Genomic DNA, 21931 nt, shown 5'->3' on the forward strand with positions numbered 1-21931 from the left:
TCAAAAAATATAAACTGAGAAGATGTTTTTAAAAGGAGCCTTCATGTCTTAGAACTATTATGTTGCTGTTTATCACTGTGCTATTACAGCAAGACTATGGGCCAAGGGTCCCAATAGCACCCAAAATTGATGTCTGACATTTTAATGAAATTTTAAAGCACAGTGGAAAATGCCAATGTTGCACCAAAGTGAAATATTACTTTCAGCTTACAGTAAGACAGGTAAGGTAAAAGCAATATAAAGCAATGACCCAGAGGCTCTTTAAGAGATCCACTTGTGGACAGTAGAGAGTGGTGACAGACATGTAAACCAACCCTTGGGCCTCTGCAGTGCCCTTCTGAGTAGAGAGTCAGCGAGGGGGGAGAGGAGGAGAGAATGGGAAGGGGGATTAGAAGAGTCCTGCAAAACACACGTCCAAAAATGGGAAAACTATTTTGATCAGTTGCAAACATGTGCTGCTAGATTTGGGGGAGGGGGAGAATGATAAAAACTTCTGTTTTAAGCAAGGAGAACCCGCTCCACGTCACGGGTTGAAATAGAAACAGTGTGACATGATCTTTGGTACAAACTGTTCATTCATTCCCACCATTCTCATGAGTTTTTGATGGATTTAACCAACTCCTACACTGACTGAAATTGGGAAATTCAACTCAAAAAGTAAGTGACCAATAAAGGAAACAACACATTGTTTCACATCTTATTTACACTTAATCAATAATTTGAAAATATGTGTTATTACTATAAATGCACTGTCAACATGTGGTGATGCTGCTACTGGGCCATACCAGCTGCACTACCAAATTTGGTCGTCCACTTGACTAGAGGCTGTCAAAGGCAATTCATCATAACCTTCTTGCCTTCAAACTAGGAGATGAACAAGCATAGCATAAGGGAGGACATAAAGGATATGATGGACTGGAGTTGATGGAAATATTAAAGACTCAAAAGTCCTATGGGAAGGTTCCTACAAAATCTAACTAATTAGAAAAACTCCCTCCCATTTACCACTGATCGGTGTATACTGGGAATAAGGTCAGGGTGAGCAGAAAAGCACACATTCACAAGCAATGAGAATAGTTCAGCAGCAAAAAGACATAATGAGGCCTATTAATTATTAAGGCACTTTAAATGAAACCCTTATCAACAAGTATGTTTTGGTTATCTTCATTTCCAGAAATATGTGTTAACCATCATGGCAAGCCTATTTATCCTTGGAATAATAACCCTATCACATTTCAAAGAACAAATCATGTCCTCAATAATAATTAGATGAATAAGCATAAGCTACAATTATCAGTGCCTCAGAAATTACTGTTACTTGTTATTTAATGTTGCTGCAAGTGATTTTGCCAACAATGATTAGTTATTTTTAGAAATCTGCTGCAGTGACCCAAAACTTGCAGCTGTCTCAACTTCACAGTGACATTATCCTTCATCTTACATCACTTTTTTTCTTCTTTTGGCTTTTATGTTTCTGGGAAAAAGTGGACAGCCTCTGGGACAAGGACCTTTCTTTCGCCCGTGTGAACAAAGGGTTATATCTGTTTTGTCTGTTCCCAAGAGTGAGGGACAAATGTCAGTCTGCATATACTTAAAGTGATAACACCACAACAGCTTGTTGAAGTATTTTTCATACCCCATAAACGGCCTGTATTCCCGTTTTTTCTCACTAAGGCCCAGACACACCAGACTTCTAAGAACTGCTAGCCACAAATGCTGACTGTCGATTATCTTTCAAGAGTGTGCCACAAAAAGCTTGTTAATTTGTCATTTGTGGTTTTTGTTCTTCTGTATAACGTTAACTTGAGAGGCATTTTGTAAGATACCAAAGTAAGCAGATTTACCATTTATTTTTGAGATTTTACAATGCATGTCAAAAGATTTTTTTCACGATATCCTTCTTCCCATTTCTAAGCATTTATAAGACATTTGAAATATTGATCTAAGACATTTTAATATCAATTAAGGCCATGTTTTTAGATTAATGAATTCAGTGCCTTTTTCGACTTTTTAAGAATCTGTGGGAACCCCGAGTTAGCACATTAACAACACAACCTGATGTTTAGAAGATAAGCAAAGCAAACAATAACACAAAAAAATAATGCACCATTTTTACTGAAGAGCTCAATGGCTAAAAAACCAAACTTAACTAATATAACAAGTTTTTTCAAAAAAAAAAAAATAAAAAATCTCACTCTCTCCTGACTTAAGCAATTTGTTTAAACTCTTTACTTGAGCTTAAAAGCCACTCAGAGGAATTTCTCTCACAGATGGGCTTTGCTGTCTCCGACACTGACTCAACATGCTGAGTCTGCCAAAATATGTGAACAAGAGCTGAAGAGAGCCAATATTGTGTGACACACCATGGAAACTAGGGTTATAGACACCTGACACTGACCAATGGCTGACCCTCCGCTTGGTGTGTCAGGAACCTTGTACTAAACATTCTCGAAACCGCTCCTCCAAGTGGATAATATTATAAGCCTGGAGTCTTGTGATGAATCTAAGTTGCATAAGACTACCAAACCAATATAACAAAGTCTTTTGGAACTGAGTTATAGTGTGGATTGCACAGCACCCAAAGCACCCAACTATTCATCATGGGGGGTCGAGTGACACTGTCAAGGCCCTAAGGAGGTTGTATGTTTTCTCTAGCAGTGACTGGGGTCCCCTGATGTGCTAGCACGTAGTCCGCAGCCTTCTGGGACATTTTACGAGGACCCCCAGGCCTCAAGGGACTCCACTTCACTGCTCTTATGAATGGAAAAATCACCAGATCAAACCTTAACACACACAAACACACATGACACTGTGCATATAAGTTCTGTGTGTTCCCATAATTAAGCAATTACCTCAGCAAAAAAGCAAATAGCATGGACAAGTGAAACAGACGCAGTCAGCAGAGGCAAGAAGAGACAAACAGTTTGGATGATGACAGTAGACAGACTATCCCACACTCTTAAACACAAGAGAGGAAATCTGGCCATTTGGCCATCTGGAGCACAAATTATTCATCAAATTAAATCTGTACCCTTTCTAAACGTTACATCCTGTCTTGCTGTCACCTCCCCCCCAGGGCAGGACAAGTGAACACTGCCCTCATACTGTGGTTAAGATAAAACCACAAGCCAGAAAAACAGAGGTGATCAGTCTCACATATAATACACAACCGAGTTACATAAAGCCAGAAAGAATAAATCAGGAAAAGAGAATAACAGTGGAAAGAAAAGGGCTCTCATTTATTCCTCATGCACAGGATGTTGTTGCTACAGGTGTCAAGGTCATCACTTCAGCAACAGACTGGAACCTCTGTCCAATACGGCAAATTGCAAGGTGAAACAAAGCAACTCAAAAGAGTAACAAAGCAAAGAATTGTCACTTTAGATTACTGGCAGTAATAAAAAACAGTAGACTTGGGAGTTGTTAATGAAAACTAGCCATACACAGAAGATCAAACAGTCTATGAATGGTTTGACTGAGTAACAGAGTCATTATGATGTGGGAAACACAAGCAAAAAATTAAGGGTATAGCTGATGATAACCAGAAAACTAAAAGCTTTCCCTGTAAAAGGATGTGAGAAAAAGGTCAAATCTAAAACTGAAAAACAAATCTTTGGCTACTGTGGTAATCTCATCTCGCTCCCAAAGTCTCAAAAAACACAGCTTCAGCAGTGGGCCTTGGCATCAAATACAAACACACAATGCACCCTTTAGCATCTGCATAAGACACACCAGGCTTTCAACCAACTCTAATACATAGCCATCAGCATTATGACTGGATATCCAGAGTCACAGATGAAGCATAAAGAGCAAGAAAATCTACTTAGGGTGGGTGGATCCAACAATCACAGGTCTTTGACCCCAGCGTCTGGTGTTTGTGTCCCATGTAAGAGTTAAACTTAAAACTGAGTAACTATGTCATGTGAGTGGTTGGTAATGTGGGTCACTTAACACGACCACCTTCAACCACAATCTTATTCTTTTCATTTTTTTAATTTTTGGTTTTAATTTTTATGGTCTTTATGTGATAGGACAGCTAGAGAGATGACAGGAAACAGGGATGAGAGAGAGTGAGGATTACATGCAGCAAAGGCCGCCAGTCGAACTCGAACCCGGGGCTGCTGCTACACAGACATATAACCTGTGAATATAGGGCACACAGAGATGTCAGTTTTGGATAATTTTACTTTCAGAAAGCTGACACTCAATAACCAGTAACTAACTGGAACATTATGCCCGTCCTACAGTCTTGCCCTGGTTAGTAAACGGCTTCATCTGACCGCAAAACCCCTTAAGCATTGTTAACTATGTTAGCAGCACTACCTGTGCTTACACTGCTGGTAGTAACAGGGAGCTAACACTGATAAGTCAAAAATGCTAAAGGGAGTTTTACAGCTCATAACTGAGCCGCTTCCTTGACAAGGCGAGCTGGGAGGGAGACCAAAATGTTTCCATGGTTGGGTGCAGTGCAGTAAACTGAAGAGTAGCACAATAAACCTATAGACCTACATGTGTAACCTATCAAAAATAGTTTTGATGGTTAAACTGTTAACCGTTGACATCCCTCTTGCATACACCACATTTCATACAGCAAAAGTGATTTGGACCTGCCAAAGTGTGTTTAATCCAAGTCAATGCAAATTTAGTCAGCTGTCACTGTTTGCCGCTGTCGTTCTGTGATAAATAAGACAGCAATTTTGTGAGGGGCAGCAGCTGGGGGACAAACCAAGGGGATACACAGTTTTTTCATCGTGGTAGGAAATATCTATACAGTCACAGCCCTAACTAGAACCTTACCCATTAAGCTGGCAGCTCATAACTATGATGCATAAGGAGGCAGGTGTGTCACTTGATGCAGTGCCCAGAAAAACAGACAAGCTGTAGTCAAAGATGCCCAGCTCATACTGCAGCATAATAAACTGTTTGCCCAAGACAGCCAAAACACTGAACTGTGACAAGAGAGCAAACACTGTAGAAAAAAAACAAGTTTCAGAATAAAGTCTTTGCTATCCTTAAAGTGAAGAGTGGGGTTGTTCTCTGGGTAGTTGTGACAGCAGTTCTGTGGATCTGAATCACTCTTTGGAGGGGAGAAAGGAGTATATGTGTGACTGGGAGAGGAGCATAACCTTTACAGTGTATCTTGAGAAAGGACTGAAAAAAATTGTATTTTCAACACAGAGAAGATGCATAACTATAGTAATTCACACACTTGATGCACAGAGTTCCACTAAACACTTAACAATAATTGTTTTGACGAAGCATGTAAGCTTGTGATGGCAAAATCATCTAAAAGTACTCACAGGATATAAACCATATGTCTGGTCTGACAAGACACTTTGCAGCCTGGCAATACACTCATAAATCATCAACCATCATGCTACAACTCCCTGGTCGACCCGTTTCCCAGCCGCTGGTAACATAAACATATGGGCAAAGAGCTCTTTGGCTAAGTAAATGATGGTAGTTTCTGCACATACTACACAACTCAAACATGTTAAAGAAATGGTTCACCCCCAAATCAAGTATATTTCTATTCTTAACTGTAGTGCTTTTTATCAATTTAGATTGTTTCAGTGTAAGTTGTGTTGGAGATAACTGCCATGGAGATGTCTGCCTTCTCTAGATATTGGTACTCAACAACAATATCTCTTTCCAGAAATCATGACCTGGACACTCATGATAATCCACAGACCTTGATGTGAGCAGTTTCATGTAGGAAATATTTCCTTTCTACTACATCTGCCAACAATGCAGGAGGAGGCGTGCATCTATTGCTCACACCTAGCGCCACTTAGCTAGCTAACGTTACAGGTTATTATTGATGTCTGAGAAGAATGCCATTAATGTTTTCACCTAGCACTGTCATAAGCATGTGTCCCTCGTTTGTGAGTAGATTCATGCTTCTTTCTGCACCGTGATATAGTTGGAGAGCGCAGTTCAGAGGCACTACAGATAAGAGGAAAAAATATGTAGTCATTATTTGGAGTGAACTGTCCCTTTAATCAGCTCCATCCACATTACTTATGTGACCTAAGAGGCCCATCAGATTTAGGACCTTATTTCTTTGAGCAGCTTGCTGCAGCCAACAGTAAATCACATGGTGGCAGTAACCACCAGTGTGTATATGAAGCAGGCAGGCCAGCTTGTTTGATTCAGCTACTGTCTCACTAAAACATTGACGTTAGCAGGTTGAATGTGATTCTGCATATGGGATAATGGTTGAAGTGACACAGGCAGTGTCTACAACCACTGGTATACTTGGATTATAATGAAAAACAATTTTCAGCAGTGTATGCTCAGATCTTCTCCTGACAGGCAGGAACAAGATAAGGAGGCTACAGTTGTCACATGATCACATAGGTTGTAAACAGCAGTATTACAAAGAACTGAGCATCATCTTAAGCTCGCATCAGTAGGCTACATGACAGAAGGGTTGATTACTATTCTTGATAATCACATTTTCTTTATTAAGATTCTACATAGTCCTACTGTGGTTATATTATCAGAGTAAAAAAAGAAACCAAAATATGTTTCATGCAAAGAAGAAAAATACCTTATTTTGAGTGAATGGTGGTCATATATTATAAGGTACTTTATCAGTCCTTTAAATAAAAAAAACCTATTTCCCCATTCATGAGTAAATTATTTAGAGCTTCACATTTGTTTTTACTTTAAGTGAGAGTGCTCACACAAGTTAATTCTAAGGGATTATGAAGTATGACTCAGTACATCAGTGATGCTGCAGTGTTATACCATACAACAATGAATGCTTTGTCATGTTAGGCAGGCTTCTTCCACTGCATGAAATTTTGTTATAGTCATTATATTTTTCTATGTCATTACTGTACAGTAATTTGCGGTGCTTAACTTAAGTTGAATAATAGTGCCAATACTGTTGACTCTAAATATAGACACAGAGTTTTTGTAACAATTTTAAACAGACCAGGGTACAGTACTTTTTTCACTTTCAGTAATAAATTGGTCAAACAATTATTTCTCTTGTTTTGGAGCGGCTTTATTGTGTTACTCATTGTAATTTGGTTCCCGGTTGTGTGCATCACCCCATGGCAAGCAAGACTTTCTTGGTCAAATTTTTGTACATTCAGTTTTTGTACTTTTTTTTTATGGACATTTTCCTAGTTCTGCAGTTGAAAGCTACTTTCACTATAGTCCATGATGGTATGCCAGGCAATTAAACACAAAAAAAATGGTTTTAGCCAACTGATGCCTCAAGTCTTTATTAAATAAAAGAAAAGAAAAAGTGTGTACTATTATAAAAGACTAGCAAAACAACCCTGCACTTAACTTCTAAAAGCCAAGGCAGTATGAGAATTATTTGGGAGATTTTTGGTCACTCAAGTTAGACTGAAATATTTACGAAGTGCATTTGTGCCACAGGGTGGTACCCTGAATTGATTCTGAAAGGGTGAAACAGTAAGTAAATCCAAACCCCTTTCTCAAAGCCTCTGAAAAGATCATAAAGAGACCATAATTAAAACATTTTTTCTAACTCGACTCCACTAACCTTTGCTTTGGGACAAAGAAGAGAAGCTACATAATTAACAGAAACAGACAGAATTTAAAAAAAAAAAGAAAAAACAAAGATAAAAGACAGTAAGAGGCCCGCTGAGAAAGACTGATCAGTAAGAAAATAGAGAAACAAGAGCAATGAGGAGCTGTGACGCAAAAGGCATAAACATATGTGGCCCTATTCATGTTGAGGTTAGCCAAAAAAGAAGATGTTAGGGAACAGATTGGGACTCTGCCCATGTATTGCATAACTGCTTTACTTACTCTGCTCAACCATTATTCTGAAATTGTCAAGGGGGATGAACAGGATGAGGGATCAGCTGCGTGTGTGTTTAAACCTGTGTAAAGCGTACGTCATAATACTGTTGATAATGTTTACAGAAGTGATGACCAACGTTATCTATAAATCTCTTATAACCAATAGCATCTGTGTGTTTAATTACAGCCATCGATTCATCACCTCTTTATTTTGTAGATACAGAACACCAGTGCGACACAGATATGCTGCACGTCAGTGATTTATCAGATGAAACAAATGGAACATATTCGTTTAATCATACAAAAACCAAGCCAAACATTCACAATCAATTCAACAAGACAGATACTAACAGACCAAACAACAGAAATTTTATGTACTTCTTTGTTAATGGAGACGTAAATAAATTAATTTTGGCTATGAATGATATTATACCACTATGATCAGCAAATGGATTATCTATAGTTTGAAACCTAGACTGGCTATCCTTTCCAGGCATCATCCTTGGGATATTGCCATGAAAGATCAAAAATAAATGGCAAAAACAAAGATTATAGGCAGTAGTCTGTTATAAATCTGAGCTTTCTTTATATAATCTTTTGAATGTTACTTCTCCAACTAATTTTGTTGTTGACCTACTTGCCTTTTCACAAGACAACTTACAAGCAAGGAAAACATTCACTATAGAATAGAATAGTAGAATGCATCTTGTCTAAGTGCATGCCTAAAGCTTGGTTTATGCTACGAACTTTGAGCACACATAGAGGCTTTTATGCTCAGTGTTCTCTGTTAAAGTATTCACTAAAACGCCGGGGGGCAGACAAACAAATGGGACCATTTTGTTTACACCTGGGTCCCCATTCCTTTCCATGAGTCATTTTTGGGCTTTGACAAAGCAATCACTCAAGTTCTTCCGAACCGTCCAACAAAGCGCCTCTGACTTTCCCAGGTTAGTAGCTATCCCTTTATCATGATTTAAGTAGAGATTATTAAAGTCTGCCCATATGGTCTCTCAAAGAAGGGTCATACAGATGTTTGTACAGGTGTACCCGTTCAGCCAATCTTCCTTCTAATGTATGTGTCTTAAAATAAAGCCTTGTAAGTGCAGTGGGTGCTTAATTTATAAAACTGAGGTGCACAATTATGAAGACTATGCACATGACGCAAGAGGTGCAATGACGTTTTTGTTTTTTTGTTTTATGCTTTACAGATATTTTTGCTTCATGAATACCATTCAGAAACTCTACAAGTCATTTGCAGTTACTCAAGCTTATTTGTTTATCGCTGAAATCCTTGAGCTTTAGTATTGCAGTCTTATGCGCGCACACTTTGGAACGCTGTGTCGAGCATATATAAAGCTTTATACTTTTATCCCTACCTGCCACCTCCACGATGTCCCCAGGCACAATGTCCCTGGCCTTGATTCTCTGGACACTTTTCCTGTCTTGGCGGTACACCTTCCCCATCTCTGGCTCATACTCCTTAAGTGCCTCAATGGCATTTTCTGCATTTCGCTCCTAAACAATGGAGAAAAAAAGAAAATAAGGATGAGCACATTTCACACAAACAAAGAGCATTTCACAGGAACTGGATAAAATGTAGGATAGAAACAAAGCATTGTCTCAGATAAGCCATTTCAGTCAGAGCACCGTTTTCCAAAATAGACTGATGAGTGTCTAATCTTTACATAAGAAAAAATAACCTAAGTGCACTTAACCAGTGGTCTAGGATAGGCAGTGCAGCAGAGTAACGCAGATAATACAATATGTTGTACAAGGCTGGAAAGAAAAGTCTGTCCTTAATGTCGTTTATCTTTTTAGATGTACAGAACTTTAACAATGGAGTTTTTCAATACCAAGAACACAGAATATGTGCAAGTACCACAAATTTAAGACTATAATTACTCTCTTCAATTTCCCCCAAATGTTTCTTTTCAGCTCAGTTCCTTCCTGATCATTCTTCACTTGCACTTTTTTTCTTAGTGCTGACTTTACCTAGTCTGACAGATTGCTCTCAGACTGGACAGTTTTAGTGGCAGCTCCCAGCCTGGCTGGCAGGCTGCACTCAATGAGACATGGCAAGACAGGCCACACAACCCCGGGACATTCAGGTCTTTTGCAAGGAATTAGAACAGACACACAGTCATTAAAATGGCTGCCAGGAAATGTGAGGGTTTACAAGGTTAATTAAAGCTAAATAAAGTATCCAAAACTTCTATCCTAAATTCTGCATAGGTGGGGCCATATTAATAACAACTGAAAAGGTGGCAGATACAGCCTCCTCCACCTCAACACCATTCACAGAGGCTTTGTTTACATAAACAAAGCCACACAAGTAGCACTTCACTGGAACAACTCCCCATGCACACAAGCCTCGGCAGGACCTTCAACTTGCATTAGAAAATCCAACAGAGACCCACCCAACCTGCCAGGTGTCTTCTTTAACCAAATATACTGTGGTGTGATTGACAATCACAGGGACTGTCAATTGAGTTTATTAGGACTAAGACACTTGCACCACGAGAAACACACATGACACAAACTATCAAAAGGAAAATGGTCTTAGTCTAGACCTACAGTGACTGATATTCCACACTGACCTCCTGCGAGATGTCATCTCATTTATAGATATCACTCAAAGCTTATGATTCGGGGGTTCCCCAACTTGTTCCCCATATATCTTTAAAAATGTGGAACATGCAATGCCCTTCTTCATGTTAAGTTAGCAACTCTGTATGTGAACAAAATAAGAATCCATTGAAAAATCAACAGAATGTAGATTTCAATTGTTACCTGTTCTGTTATTGTTACATAAACTTTGAACCCCAAAACAGAGACAAACGCGGATATCAAACAACTGAAAACATCTCAAAGTAGGTTTAACCTTATACTAGGTAATACACAAGTCAAGTAATTGATATATAGTTGGATACTAAATATGTATTTCAATTTGACTAATCAGTTTGACAAATGTCTTACTTAATGCCTTATTGTATATATCAATTAAATCTGGCCTAAACTGTTTTTGGTATGGTGAGCTAATATTATCCACAGCTCCAGGGTAAGATGGTTTTCTGAGTAATTCTGAATTTGATTGAAAAGGGTGTCGATTAAAAAAAAAAAGGGTAATTAGTTTTCTGTGTCAAGATGAGTGTCTCCATTCATGACTGTTTCTGTCGTTGCTTCTCGTCTATAATTAAGGTTCATGTAAACAAATCAATACTGCTCCCCCTAGGAATTGATACCATAAATAATGAGGGAAAGTCAGGACTCAGCAGGCAAAGATAAACATAGAGGCAAAGAAATACCTCCCTGCAAGTGGCATTTAAAAACAATAGCATTTGTTGCATTGCTTCATTCTTGAAGACTAAATGTCACCCTGCTGCTCCATCAGAGAGAAAGAGCTAGGGTTTCCCTGAAAGGGCAGATTAAGGAATGAGGACCTGGACATTTCAAGTAAGGAGGAAGTGGAGCAGGCCAGGTTTCCATTGCGACCGAGACAACAAGAACTATGTGAGATTGGAGTTTTTACACTGAAGGTCAAAAAGGACACGTAAGGTATCCTTGGCCTCAATCAGAAATGTATTATTTGAATTTGTCTTGCCTGATGAAAATTTAAATATAAGCTTTTCCATTCTGTGTTTCTTAACATGGCATTAGTTTCCCACTTCAGTAGGACTCCTATTCAGGATTCATTTTGTACATTCCTAACACACATTTGGAGACAACTATCAAAGACAATGAGCAACTCTTTACTTGGCTATATCGTGCTTTTAATATAATCCTTTACATTTTTTAGCTTCATCTTTGTTTTTTTGGGGTTTTTTTTGCTCCAGCAATTGAATTTGATCATAATGTAATAAGACAGCTATGAACAACTAGCAGGGAAAGTCAGGAATAAAAATTCCACCTCTTCTTATCTTTCCAGCATTAAGTAACACCCTATTTTCCATCAGTCGTATTTGGTAGATGAGGTCAAATCCTCCCGAGCCAAGTTACTTCCTAACCAAAGCATACCTAACTTTCCACTGTTAGGTGATCATTTTAAATTGGCAAATTTGGCTAAGATAATTTTTTTATAACCCACACTTAGGTATATCTGTAAATGTACTGCGTTTACCTGCCAGACTCCTACAATGGCGTTTGCTATGAGGATAAGCAGGATGACAAAAGGCTCCACAAAGGCTGTAACGGTTTCTTCTCCCTCTTCAAACCAGGCCAGGACCTACACACAAAACAGACAAAAAGAAATGAAAAATAGTTAAATACACCACAAATAACAATTAATACAGAATGGTGACATACTGAGACCACTGAAGTCCTGAGAATACATAAGTTGAAACCCCAAAAAACAACCAGAAAATAAATCCTCCCAGTGTCTTTTCAATGCACTCTCTGAGAAGCTTAAGTTGTGCCAGAATCCCACTTTGACTTTTACGTATTTGGATCAATGATTTTAAGTATCTAATAATTACTTAATAATTCATAATAAATACCCAGCCTGTTTCTGATAGTATTGCAGAAACTGGGCCAAGTGTCTTAGAAAGCCATAGGAGAGAAACTGAGAGTGTAGTAACTACTTCTCCTCTTTTAGAATCTGTGCCAGGACTGAAGTGTGTCAAACGAAATGCCACCACCCTCTTTTTCTGCTCCAGCCCATTTAAGCTTAGCTAATCAAATTTCAAATTCAATTCCAAGTGTTTATCAAAATGGTCTACATCTAAAAATTTGTGTATATAACTTTTTAGATGAAATGTTGTCATGCTGAAATAAATGTTAATGTGTCTGTATGTGCCTTTGCAATTCAGAGTATGCTGCGTACTACAGCTGGTGATTTATAAGCTTTGTGACCATAGCTGGCTGTCATCGCCATGCCTTGGTGATGGATGATATTTTCAGCCAGTAGGCCAACAGCCAATCATAGTAGAAACAGGAGCACGAGATAGTTACCCTTACACTATGTTACACATAAACTAAACTGAGGACTGCCACTCGCTGGTGACAACAACACAAGCATCACAAGTTATGTCAGTTCATTTATGTAACCTGCATGTATTCACAACAACAACATTACAACTGCAAATAGAGTTTTAGTCAACAACTTGCCACATAATCAAGTGACATCGCTATCTGTTTCCAGATTTACAACATGTCAGAATTTCTTTTTAACTATGGACTTCTTGACTATTTTTGTGCTGACACAATCTCTATGAAACATCAGGCTCAACGAGACTGCACTGATTTATGATTTACTTCAAGAGCAAAAGCATAGCTGACATAATACCTTAAGACAGAATGGTGAAAAAAATGGTCATCTGGGTTGTGTCACCAGACAGATTCTGGGCACCTTTCTTCTCCACTTTGAACAGCATTCTTGCTAAACTGTGATCTGCGCTGAATCAATCATCAAAAGGTCTATATACACTTACAGGCTAACAGAGCTGTGCTGAGAAAATAAAAGAACCTACTGAACTCATCACTAAAAAGGGTGAAGAGAAAGATAGTGATGGAGATGAGCAGGGACAATGTTCAACTGGCAGAATGCCATGTTTTAGTGTGTTATATCCCCCGCAAACACTCAATATTCTGTGTTGGAGATATGAAGCAGGCACTTATATCTTAGATCTCAGCGTGAATTAACTCACAGCTCACAGCTCTAGCACCAAAATAACCAATCTTTAGTTAACTTTATCTTCAACTGAGTGTTAAACACACCCCTTTATGAGTGACACAATCTGGTTGCAGACGTATTCTACTACTTATCTTGATAATTCAGTAAAGTACGCATAGCACCTGGAAGTACACAAGTGCACAAGTCAAATGGGAGCTATTGAATTTGTTTTACTAAGACAGGTCAATATGCGTAGAATTAACACTGCAAACACCACCTGTATAGCTAACAAAACATGTCTTACTAAGTTTAAACTGCCCTCATGCACGGACAGAAACTCTAGCTTGCTGCACTAGAAAAGCTATCATTCAGGTTACTCAACAAGGTGGATCTCTATCTCTGGAAGTAGGAGCAATATCATGCTTACATGAATATGGTTAAATAGGGCAGGATTGTCACAAGGTACATACAAATAAGACTGACTCTGTGGAATATTATTTATTATACATTGCGGCTAACTATTTGTCTTCCATTTTTCCATTACTGTACCCAACAGTCACTTCTACCACCCTTTAATTCGTTGTGGCACTCATATTTAGGGCCAGTTCAGATCTTCATCCCCTTTCCTGATCCGGAGAAAAGGCGTAGGAGTTGGTGATGGGAAATAGGGTTATGTGATAAGATTGAGTGATATGGCTATAGGGAGAACTCTGCACTAGCAGTTTGTCGCTGATAGAGGACCAGCCTGGACAGATCAATCTTCCCTTCCCTTAATGTTTTTTGTGTGTGTTTTTGTTGTTTGTTGTGTTTTCTGTATTTAGTTTCATTCAGTGTTATCAATTTTTAGCGTTTCATTTTTACTTTTTTGTGTGTCATGTTGAATGTTAATAGAGGTTGTAATCAGTCTCTGTAACTCAAATAAAATATGAATTTTAAAAAAAAGTGTTATACTCACAAAAGATATGCAGGCAGCAAGTAAAAGGATCCTCACAAGCAAATCTTCAAACTGTTCAATCACGAGTTCCCAAAGGGATTTACCTAGAAAACAAGAGTTTTGTTAAAAACACATGAATTTCAATGTGTCCATTTAATTGAAAAACCAAAAATTAGTTTCTAAACATACACTACTGTGCAAGTCTTAAGCCACAATAGATTTGTTCTAGCAAAGTTGTAATAAGGACATACATATATTCATTTCAGTCTCTTTATTAAGACACAAATAATACAGATAGCATGTACAATGTATTAAAACACCAAAAATATCAGAGTAAAATAACTTATTCAGACTGAGGTCAATATTTTGTATGAAACATGAAATTAAAAAAATCAAAATCATATCAATCAAATATTGAGCTTTTGACATGTCTTGAATGCAACCTGGTGTAAACACAGCAGAAGATAAGTACTGTGAATCTCATATTGTATGCTCAAAAGTATTTAAGAAATGCTAAGTAGAAAGGGAGATCATACTACATACTTGCCACCTTAGCATGTTCAAGTTGTTTTATTGTGGAATAGTTACTGATAAATAAATATGCATCATCATTATAACTTTGCTACAAAAACAAAGTTTAAGGTAGCTTGAGTGTTTTGCATAGTACTGTATACAGGTGACTCTTTGCATTTATACACAATAGTCCACTCACCTTCCTCAGCTGGCAATTCTGCAGATCATCCCATTCAGACCACAGGGAAAAGAAAGACAGATAAGCAATTATTCAAATGTCAGTGCTTGTTATACAATAATAGCAAGCTGCTGTAGCAGTAGTGATGCAAAATTACACAGAAACGCAGTATAATGGGGGATAATGTGTCGGTTACAACGTGAGTCACTGAGCTGATTCTTGCCGGTGTTACAACATGCAGATAGTGACGTCAACAACCTCTGTTTGTCGTCCGTTGATAATCAGGAGCCACGGGCCATACATGACACCGGGACAGTGTAGCTACTTGTTTTATAACAAGCCGGTGTCAATCAGTTTCTTACCGTTTGGTCCATATCGCTCCCGTTGTTTCTTCACTTGCTCCAAACTCAGACCTGTGCTTTCATTCACGTTGAAAAAGCTGTAAACTTCTTCAACCGTCTTTGTGTGTGCGTTGTCCATGGTGAACGGCCACTTGAGGACACCGCTTGTTTCGCCCTGCTTGGTCCCAACCTCAACCTGTCACGGTTCTCTCCTCCTGTAGTGTCACCCTCGGAAGTCCAAAAACAAAAATACTTGAAAATATAACAGGCGTTGAGTGTTACCGAGTTATTAGGTATACCACGGGGCAGCCCGACGTGCAGGTGCTTGGCGAGAGTGTACAGAATAGCGGCTCCTTAGCTAACGGGTAGCTAACAGGCTAAGGCTAGCTAACAGTTGGGCTCCTTCGGCTCCGCTTGAATTCGCCGGCTGTACTCCGCTAGGTTTCCCGTGAGACACTGAACGAATGATTCATATCAGCACCGCTGTCTCAATTTCAGGTGTTTTAATGTATTCCTCTTCTTTTAAAACAGCGAATTCCAGGATTGTTCTGTACAAATAGACAGCTTAAACATGTGGCTATGTTGCAGCTCGGCTCCCTTCCTTCGCTCTGCCCGTGTGTTGCGGAATCACCAGCGCTATCGTCGGCACCAATCGCGTGTGTCCGCTGCAGCTCTCGCGTGCGTCGAATGCGGTGTTCAGTGTCCGCATGTGGAATCAGCTCATTGGTTGGAGACACCGGAAATCCTTTTCTCTCGCTCTCTCTTTCTCTCCTCTCGTTTTTGTTAGGCTTATTTGAGCATAAAACCAAACAGTACGTTAAAATACATCTCGAGAAATAAAAAGGCTATCAAGACGGTAATTTTAAGTATATTATATATATTCTTTAATATTTTTTATTTAAATTTATATTGTTGTCTGGCTTTGTAATTGTATCAATCTCATCCCTTGACATCTGTTCATTTGTGTGGCTATACCTGTTATCATTTTCTTACCTCTCTCTGTCAATATGTATATGCACATACTTTCTGTATAATAAAGAGAATAAAAATATCTATTTTTTGTAATTAACTTTTTATTTGCATTTTAAGATGAAAAACATCTGAAAACATACATGCGACAAATAGACATCCAACCATATTGGTAGGCGCCAATACAAGGACAATGTCCCAAAAAGATAATAAGATAAAATAAAGTACTATATATATATATATATATATATATATATATATATATATATCTTACCAAGTATGACTTTCACATACTTCATCCACCACTGCATCTGAGTGAGAGAACATGAATTTACAATTTACAGTTGCCAGCTGAAAAAGATTCTCACTACACTCAGTGATTTCACAGCTTTATCATTTCAGGACTTAACCCTAACTCATGCCCCTCAAAGAGAAGAATGTAGCCTCTTAGGCAAAAACGGCAAAATATTCTGAGGTGTTTCATCCAGTAAAACATTTTTCAGCTTCATTGCCAGTCTTACAGAATCAATGTTTCACTTTTAAAATCATCAGTTGTAACTTCAGCATTTATTAAAAAATCAAGCAAATACAACGTGATATGGGATTGTGGCAACTGGGGCCCTTTTGCCATTGGATGCCTATGTTTGGCTTTGGGTTTTCAGCAGAAAACTACGTGATCACCTTATAAGGTGCTATGAAAAAGGGCAAGTTTGCATTAAGGCCATCCCAGAATGAGAAGGTTAAAGGTTTTACCTCTTGGCAACCACAGTCCCTTGTTATTGTGGTGTTGAGAAAGACATATTAACCTCTTTGCTCTGGAGGTGTGGTATCTTTCTGCCACTATAATTTGACTAATGGTTATACTAATTTACATTATGGTTACATGAGTCATTACACATTGTGATCGGTGGATATACTGTAAAATAACAAGGATGGACTTCTTTGGATGGACTAAAAATGGTGAGTAAGTCTTATGCTGTGCATTATATAATTGGTTTCTCCAAAAAAAACATATTCCCCATAACCATAACGAACCCATAACCCCAGGCCCATAACCCATTTTATATGCAGAGTTCAGGTGAAGTCTGGAATGATTTGGATCAAGTTGCTGGGGAGTCTGTAAACCTTTTGCCTCAAGCAGCGAGTCTATACAGTAAGATGGTCAGTATTAGCCTATAATTTGATAGATTATTATTGAATATTTTCTTTTAGAAAGATTATTATTAAAAAAGCTCAATGGTGTCTGGCTCTGACTATGCACTGACAGTCTTTGAAACCACACTGATCTATCACACTGATCTGGTCTATATTTTTCCTGTGTAAAACACAATGAGATTTATTGTGAGATATAATTGCAAACTACCAGCTATAAAGTACAACTTTATGCGTTTTTATTTCATATTTTCCTAGCAACAGGATAACTCCCCTATTTGTGTGATTTTGCTGCATTCAAGTGGACAAAAATGTCACTACATGTGGAATTTTCTGTGAACCGTATATGGTTGAATGTAATGTATTTTGTACTTTTTGTTATATTCCTATTATTGAATCCATGTGATGTTTCAATGTGGTGTCTGATTTCTATGTTTTGTTGATGTGTGTGTGTGTGTGGCATCCTTTTAGTCCACTTGAATTTGTGAATGTAGAATTTTCCATATAAAATAAAAACTTTTTTTATTGCATCAATACCATTCTCATCATTCGATAATATAGAGCCTCTTCTTTCTATGTGAACAATAAAACCAGTTAGCGTCTTAAAGAAATATACAGAATTGAGCCAAAAATAATTCTATACATAGACATTCAAAGTCCTGTGTCTATTTTATTTTATTCTAATTTATTTTATTGTCTTACTATTTTCATTTGTAAATGTTTGTATTGACCATTGAATGTATTGTTGCCAAAACTGTTGATAAAAAGTGTAAAAAAAAAAAAAAAAGAAGAGGAAGAATTTACAGAATACCAACATGTATTATGACGTAGCAGAAGCGAGAACAAAAACGAATCTCGCGATATTTACATCCAGGGTCAAAGTTGACAGTGGCCATGTCTGTATGTTGCCTGTTGCTGTATGTACAATAGATCCATGTGTATCTACCACTGGACTCCGTACAGCTACAGTTTGCACGTTGTTTATAAATATTAATGAATATAGGCATTGGAATTTGGCTTAAAAGTCTGACTTACGTTTATGGGAGCTCGTGTTTTTCGTTAACAGATGTTATTTTTTATCTGAATAGTCCTGCGCCGTGTTAGCTTCCGTGGTTCAGCTGATGCTAGATGCTAGCTTGCAGCCATTAGCTCTGATGTCTTAGCGTGGCATGTTGAAAATCCGACCACTGTTGAGTGCCTTAGTGAACAGCAGAGTGACGTCAGAGAGAAACGGTAAGCAAACCCAAAAACTACCAAGGTAACATGTAGATAGTACTCATCTATGAGGGCATAATTTTCACAGAATATTTTGGTGTTATGCTCACAGGTGGCCTTTGTAAGTTATTTTGCATGATGAGTGAAGGATCCAGAGATGAGCAGACAGCCAAGCAGCTGAAAAGAGCCAATGAGGAAAATAAAGCTGAGGATGTACAGGCTACAAAAAAGCTAAAAACAGAGGGGGAAAACATTGAAGATGAAAAGAGATTTCCCAAAAAGAAAGTGGTCCTCCTCCTGGCATACTCCGGAAAGGGATACTATGGCATGCAGGTACACATAGTAGCTGGTTTTCCTCTCTCATCTTCAAGTGCTTCATCTTTTTTGTTAAGTCTAAATATTTTCTGTGTTACAGAGAAATCCTGGGACCTCTCAGTATAGGACAATTGAAGATGAATTAGTCACTGCACTTGTTAAATCAGGTTGCATTCCTGAAAACCACAGTGACGAAATGAGGAAGATGTCTTTCCAACGATGTGCCAGAACAGATAAGGTACGGGTTTGCACAGTCGGCACAATGGCAATTAATTTAAACAGATAACTACGCTGAAGTGTAATGTAATGGGCATTGTTATCATGTTTTAAAGGCGCAGTTCACCCTGAAATCAAAAATCCCTTTTTTTCCTCTTACCTGTCATGCTTTTTATCAACCCAGATTGTTTTGGTATGAGTTGCCAAGTGTTGGAGATATCGGCCGCAGAGATGTCTGCCCTCCTCTAATATAATGGAACTAGATGGCACTTGGCTTGTTTTGCTCAAATTGCAAAAATGCCTTTTAAAAATTCAACAGCAATGTCTCTTTCCAGAAATCATGACCTGGTTACTCAAAATTAATTTGATTTTGTGGTGGACTGTCCCTTAAAAAAAATCTTGATAAGTGTTTGTATACATCATTATTACTGATGTGTTATTATTACAATTTGTGTTGGTGTTTTTGTGTTTAAATTTGTTTAGGGTGTGTCTGCAGCTGGCCAAGTGGTGTCTCTGAAGCTGCGGTTGATGGAAGACATCCCTAAAAAAATCAATGAGCATCTGCCACCACAGATCAGAGTGCTCGGTGAGACATTTGTTGACATAATTAAGTTTTATTAATTGGAGCTGAGTGGGTTTTAACATTCAGCATTTCTTGTGTTAACTTTTGTTCCTACAGGTTCAAAGCGAGTAACCCAGGGTTTCAATTCCAAAACAAACTGTAACGGTCGTACATACACCTATATGCTTCCCACAGTTGCCTTCGCCCCAAAAGACTATGATACTGGGAATATAGCATCCTTTCGCCTTGAGCCAGAGACACTTGAGAGGGTAAACCGTCTATTTGCTCTCTACAAAGGCACCCATAACTTCCACAACTTCACCTCTCAGAAGGGTCCGAATGACCCCAGTGCCCGCCGCTACATCACAGAGATGTCCTGTGGAGAGCCTTTTATCAACAGCAATATTCAGTTCGCAGTGATTACCGTCCGAGGTCAGAGCTTTATGATGCACCAAATCCGCAAGATGATCGGCCTAGTGCTTGCGGTTGTAAAGGGCTATGCGAAGGAGGAGGTGATGGAGCGAAGCTGGGGACGGGATAAGGTGGATGTGCCCAAAGCTCCAGGCCTGGGGCTGGTGCTGGAGAAGGTCCACTTTGACCGGTACAACAAACGATTCGGAGGGGACGGGCTGCACGAGCGGCTGGAGTGGGACCGTGAGGAGGAGGCGATCAAGACCTTCAAGGAGGCTTACATCTACCCCACCATTGTTGAGACGGAGTGTAAGGAGGGCTCCATGGTCAGCTGGATGTCTACGCTTCCTATCCATGACTTTGAAGCTACAGCCTCAGCTACTGACACACGAGGCAATAAAGACCAGAAACAGGTATCTGGAAGTCATGATAGAGTAACATTTATTAAAAAATCTGACATTTGACTTTTTAAATTTGTTTGTTGCATTAATCTTTGCTCTCTTTTTTTCTCCAGGACAATGCAAATGGTGGTGATGACTCTGATTAGGTCATCCCGGCTGCTGAAAGAGGAGACGCTCTCTCATCAAAACATTCTTCTTTGTTTATTGACAACAAGCTTTCTTTTAAATATATCTTCCAAGATTGACTTTTTTTCTGCTTCTCTTATACAAGTGTTATTAAACAAACAACAAGATAATAAAACCTCTGTGTTCTTCATTGTACCCTTAAGGATGGTTTGGATTCTCTCTTTTTCTTATTTTTTTTGCAGTGCAAGACTTGCATACCCATATGAACATCCAAACACTTACTGGTTGCTGTAATCATTCTGCCTTTCCATACTCACTGTTAAGCTCATGCACTGCACCAAAACTCCACCAAAATTCACTGTCCAGCTTCAATGCACAAATGCATTCTAAAGCTTAGATTTTTATGTTTTATAAAATCGTAGCCACAGAAAAGTAAAATTCAAATAATATCTATTTGTCAAGCCTACGTCTCTTAGACATGACTGAGCTCAGTTTAACATCAACACAAGATTTTTACCATTTTCTCATACCTCTTAAATTCAGCTCATGATTAACAACCTTCCTTTTCTCACTGCTTTATCCTAATTAACGATCTTAAAATGCTCTTTTAATAAGAAACAGATGGGAATTTAGAAGCTGATTTATGTCTAATGAGACAAAACTACTGACAACAGCAAAATAATTAAATATTAATATTGACCTAAATACCAAAGTTGAAAATAATATTCAAGACTCAAGAAGTTTACCATCATATGCATGGTAGGAACACAGTGGTTCACACCATACACCAAAATTCTTATAATAGGATTAAAAAGTAGATTTTAAAAAATGAAATTAGAATAATGACTTATATAAAAACCCAGAGTTTAAAAGTAAGGTACACTATACCTTGTGTGAATAATGCAAATAAGTATTGTTTGAAAGTATGGGCACTATGCTTCATGCAAATATTGCAAATACAGTTAATGCGCTGTGCATTAATATGATGTTTCCAATTGAATGCCTTTATACAGTATTTGGAACAGAATCCATTTTATTTTGTCATACAGTTATTGATGACTTTGAATTCATGATTTGATCAGAAAGTTATATGTTGACTGAACTCAGCTGTGAGGCACTCATTAGAAATTACTGATAAATTGTGTCCGCTATACCCTGGCAGTGATTTTATACTCTGAACTCGTAGTAAAACCTGAAGCAGA

At 38.3% G+C, this 21931-nt stretch overlaps 2 protein-coding genes across 3 annotated transcripts in view; one reads left to right on the plus strand and one right to left on the minus strand.

Annotated features, from left to right (window-relative positions):
* The window catches only part of atp2a2b (ATPase sarcoplasmic/endoplasmic reticulum Ca2+ transporting 2b), a 32538-nt gene extending 16468 nt beyond the window's left edge, over positions 1 to 16070 (minus strand). Inside the window, exons 1-5 of one of the 2 annotated variants that reach the window (XM_088070754.1) lie at positions 15384 to 16070; positions 15043 to 15060; positions 14352 to 14434; positions 11906 to 12010; positions 9165 to 9303 (exon numbers count right to left, since the gene is read on the minus strand). In XM_088070754.1, coding sequence (XP_087926880.1) covers positions 9165 to 9303; positions 11906 to 12010; positions 14352 to 14434; positions 15043 to 15060; positions 15384 to 15501 — 463 coding nt within the window. In that variant the 5' untranslated portion in view covers positions 15502 to 16070. The remainder of the gene's footprint in view (positions 1 to 9164; positions 9304 to 11905; positions 12011 to 14351; positions 14435 to 15042; positions 15061 to 15383) is intronic. The other variant, XM_042509877.2, reaches the window with a different exon arrangement.
* Positions 16071 to 18351: 2281 nt separating this feature from the next.
* Positions 18352 to 20931, plus strand: pus1 (pseudouridine synthase 1). Its single transcript, XM_042509377.2, has 6 exons — positions 18352 to 18716; positions 18811 to 19031; positions 19114 to 19251; positions 19713 to 19815; positions 19909 to 20615; positions 20717 to 20931. Exons 1-6 carry the CDS (start codon positions 18653 to 18655, stop codon positions 20747 to 20749), a joined length of 1266 nt encoding a protein of 421 aa, XP_042365311.2. The 5' UTR covers positions 18352 to 18652; the 3' UTR covers positions 20750 to 20931.
* The last annotated feature ends 1000 nt before the right edge of the window (positions 20932 to 21931 follow it).

The sequence above is a fragment of the Plectropomus leopardus genome, chromosome 20, assembly GCF_026936395.1.
Source record: "Plectropomus leopardus strain MGB_pleo_1.0 chromosome 20, ASM2693639v1, whole genome shotgun sequence".
Lineage (NCBI taxonomy): Eukaryota > Metazoa > Chordata > Actinopteri > Perciformes > Serranidae > Plectropomus > Plectropomus leopardus.

Excerpts from the sequence above, each read along its gene's own strand:
- pus1 (XM_042509377.2), top strand. The coding sequence starts at position 18,653 with ATGTTGAAAATCCGACCACTGTTGAGTGCCTTAGTGAACAGCAGAGTG. Across the intron at positions 19,032-19,113 it reads AGGGATACTATGGCATGCAG|AGAAATCCTGGGACCTCTCA; the intron begins GTACACATAGTA and ends TCTGTGTTACAG. Across the intron at positions 19,252-19,712 it reads GATGTGCCAGAACAGATAAG|GGTGTGTCTGCAGCTGGCCA; the intron begins GTACGGGTTTGC and ends AAATTTGTTTAG.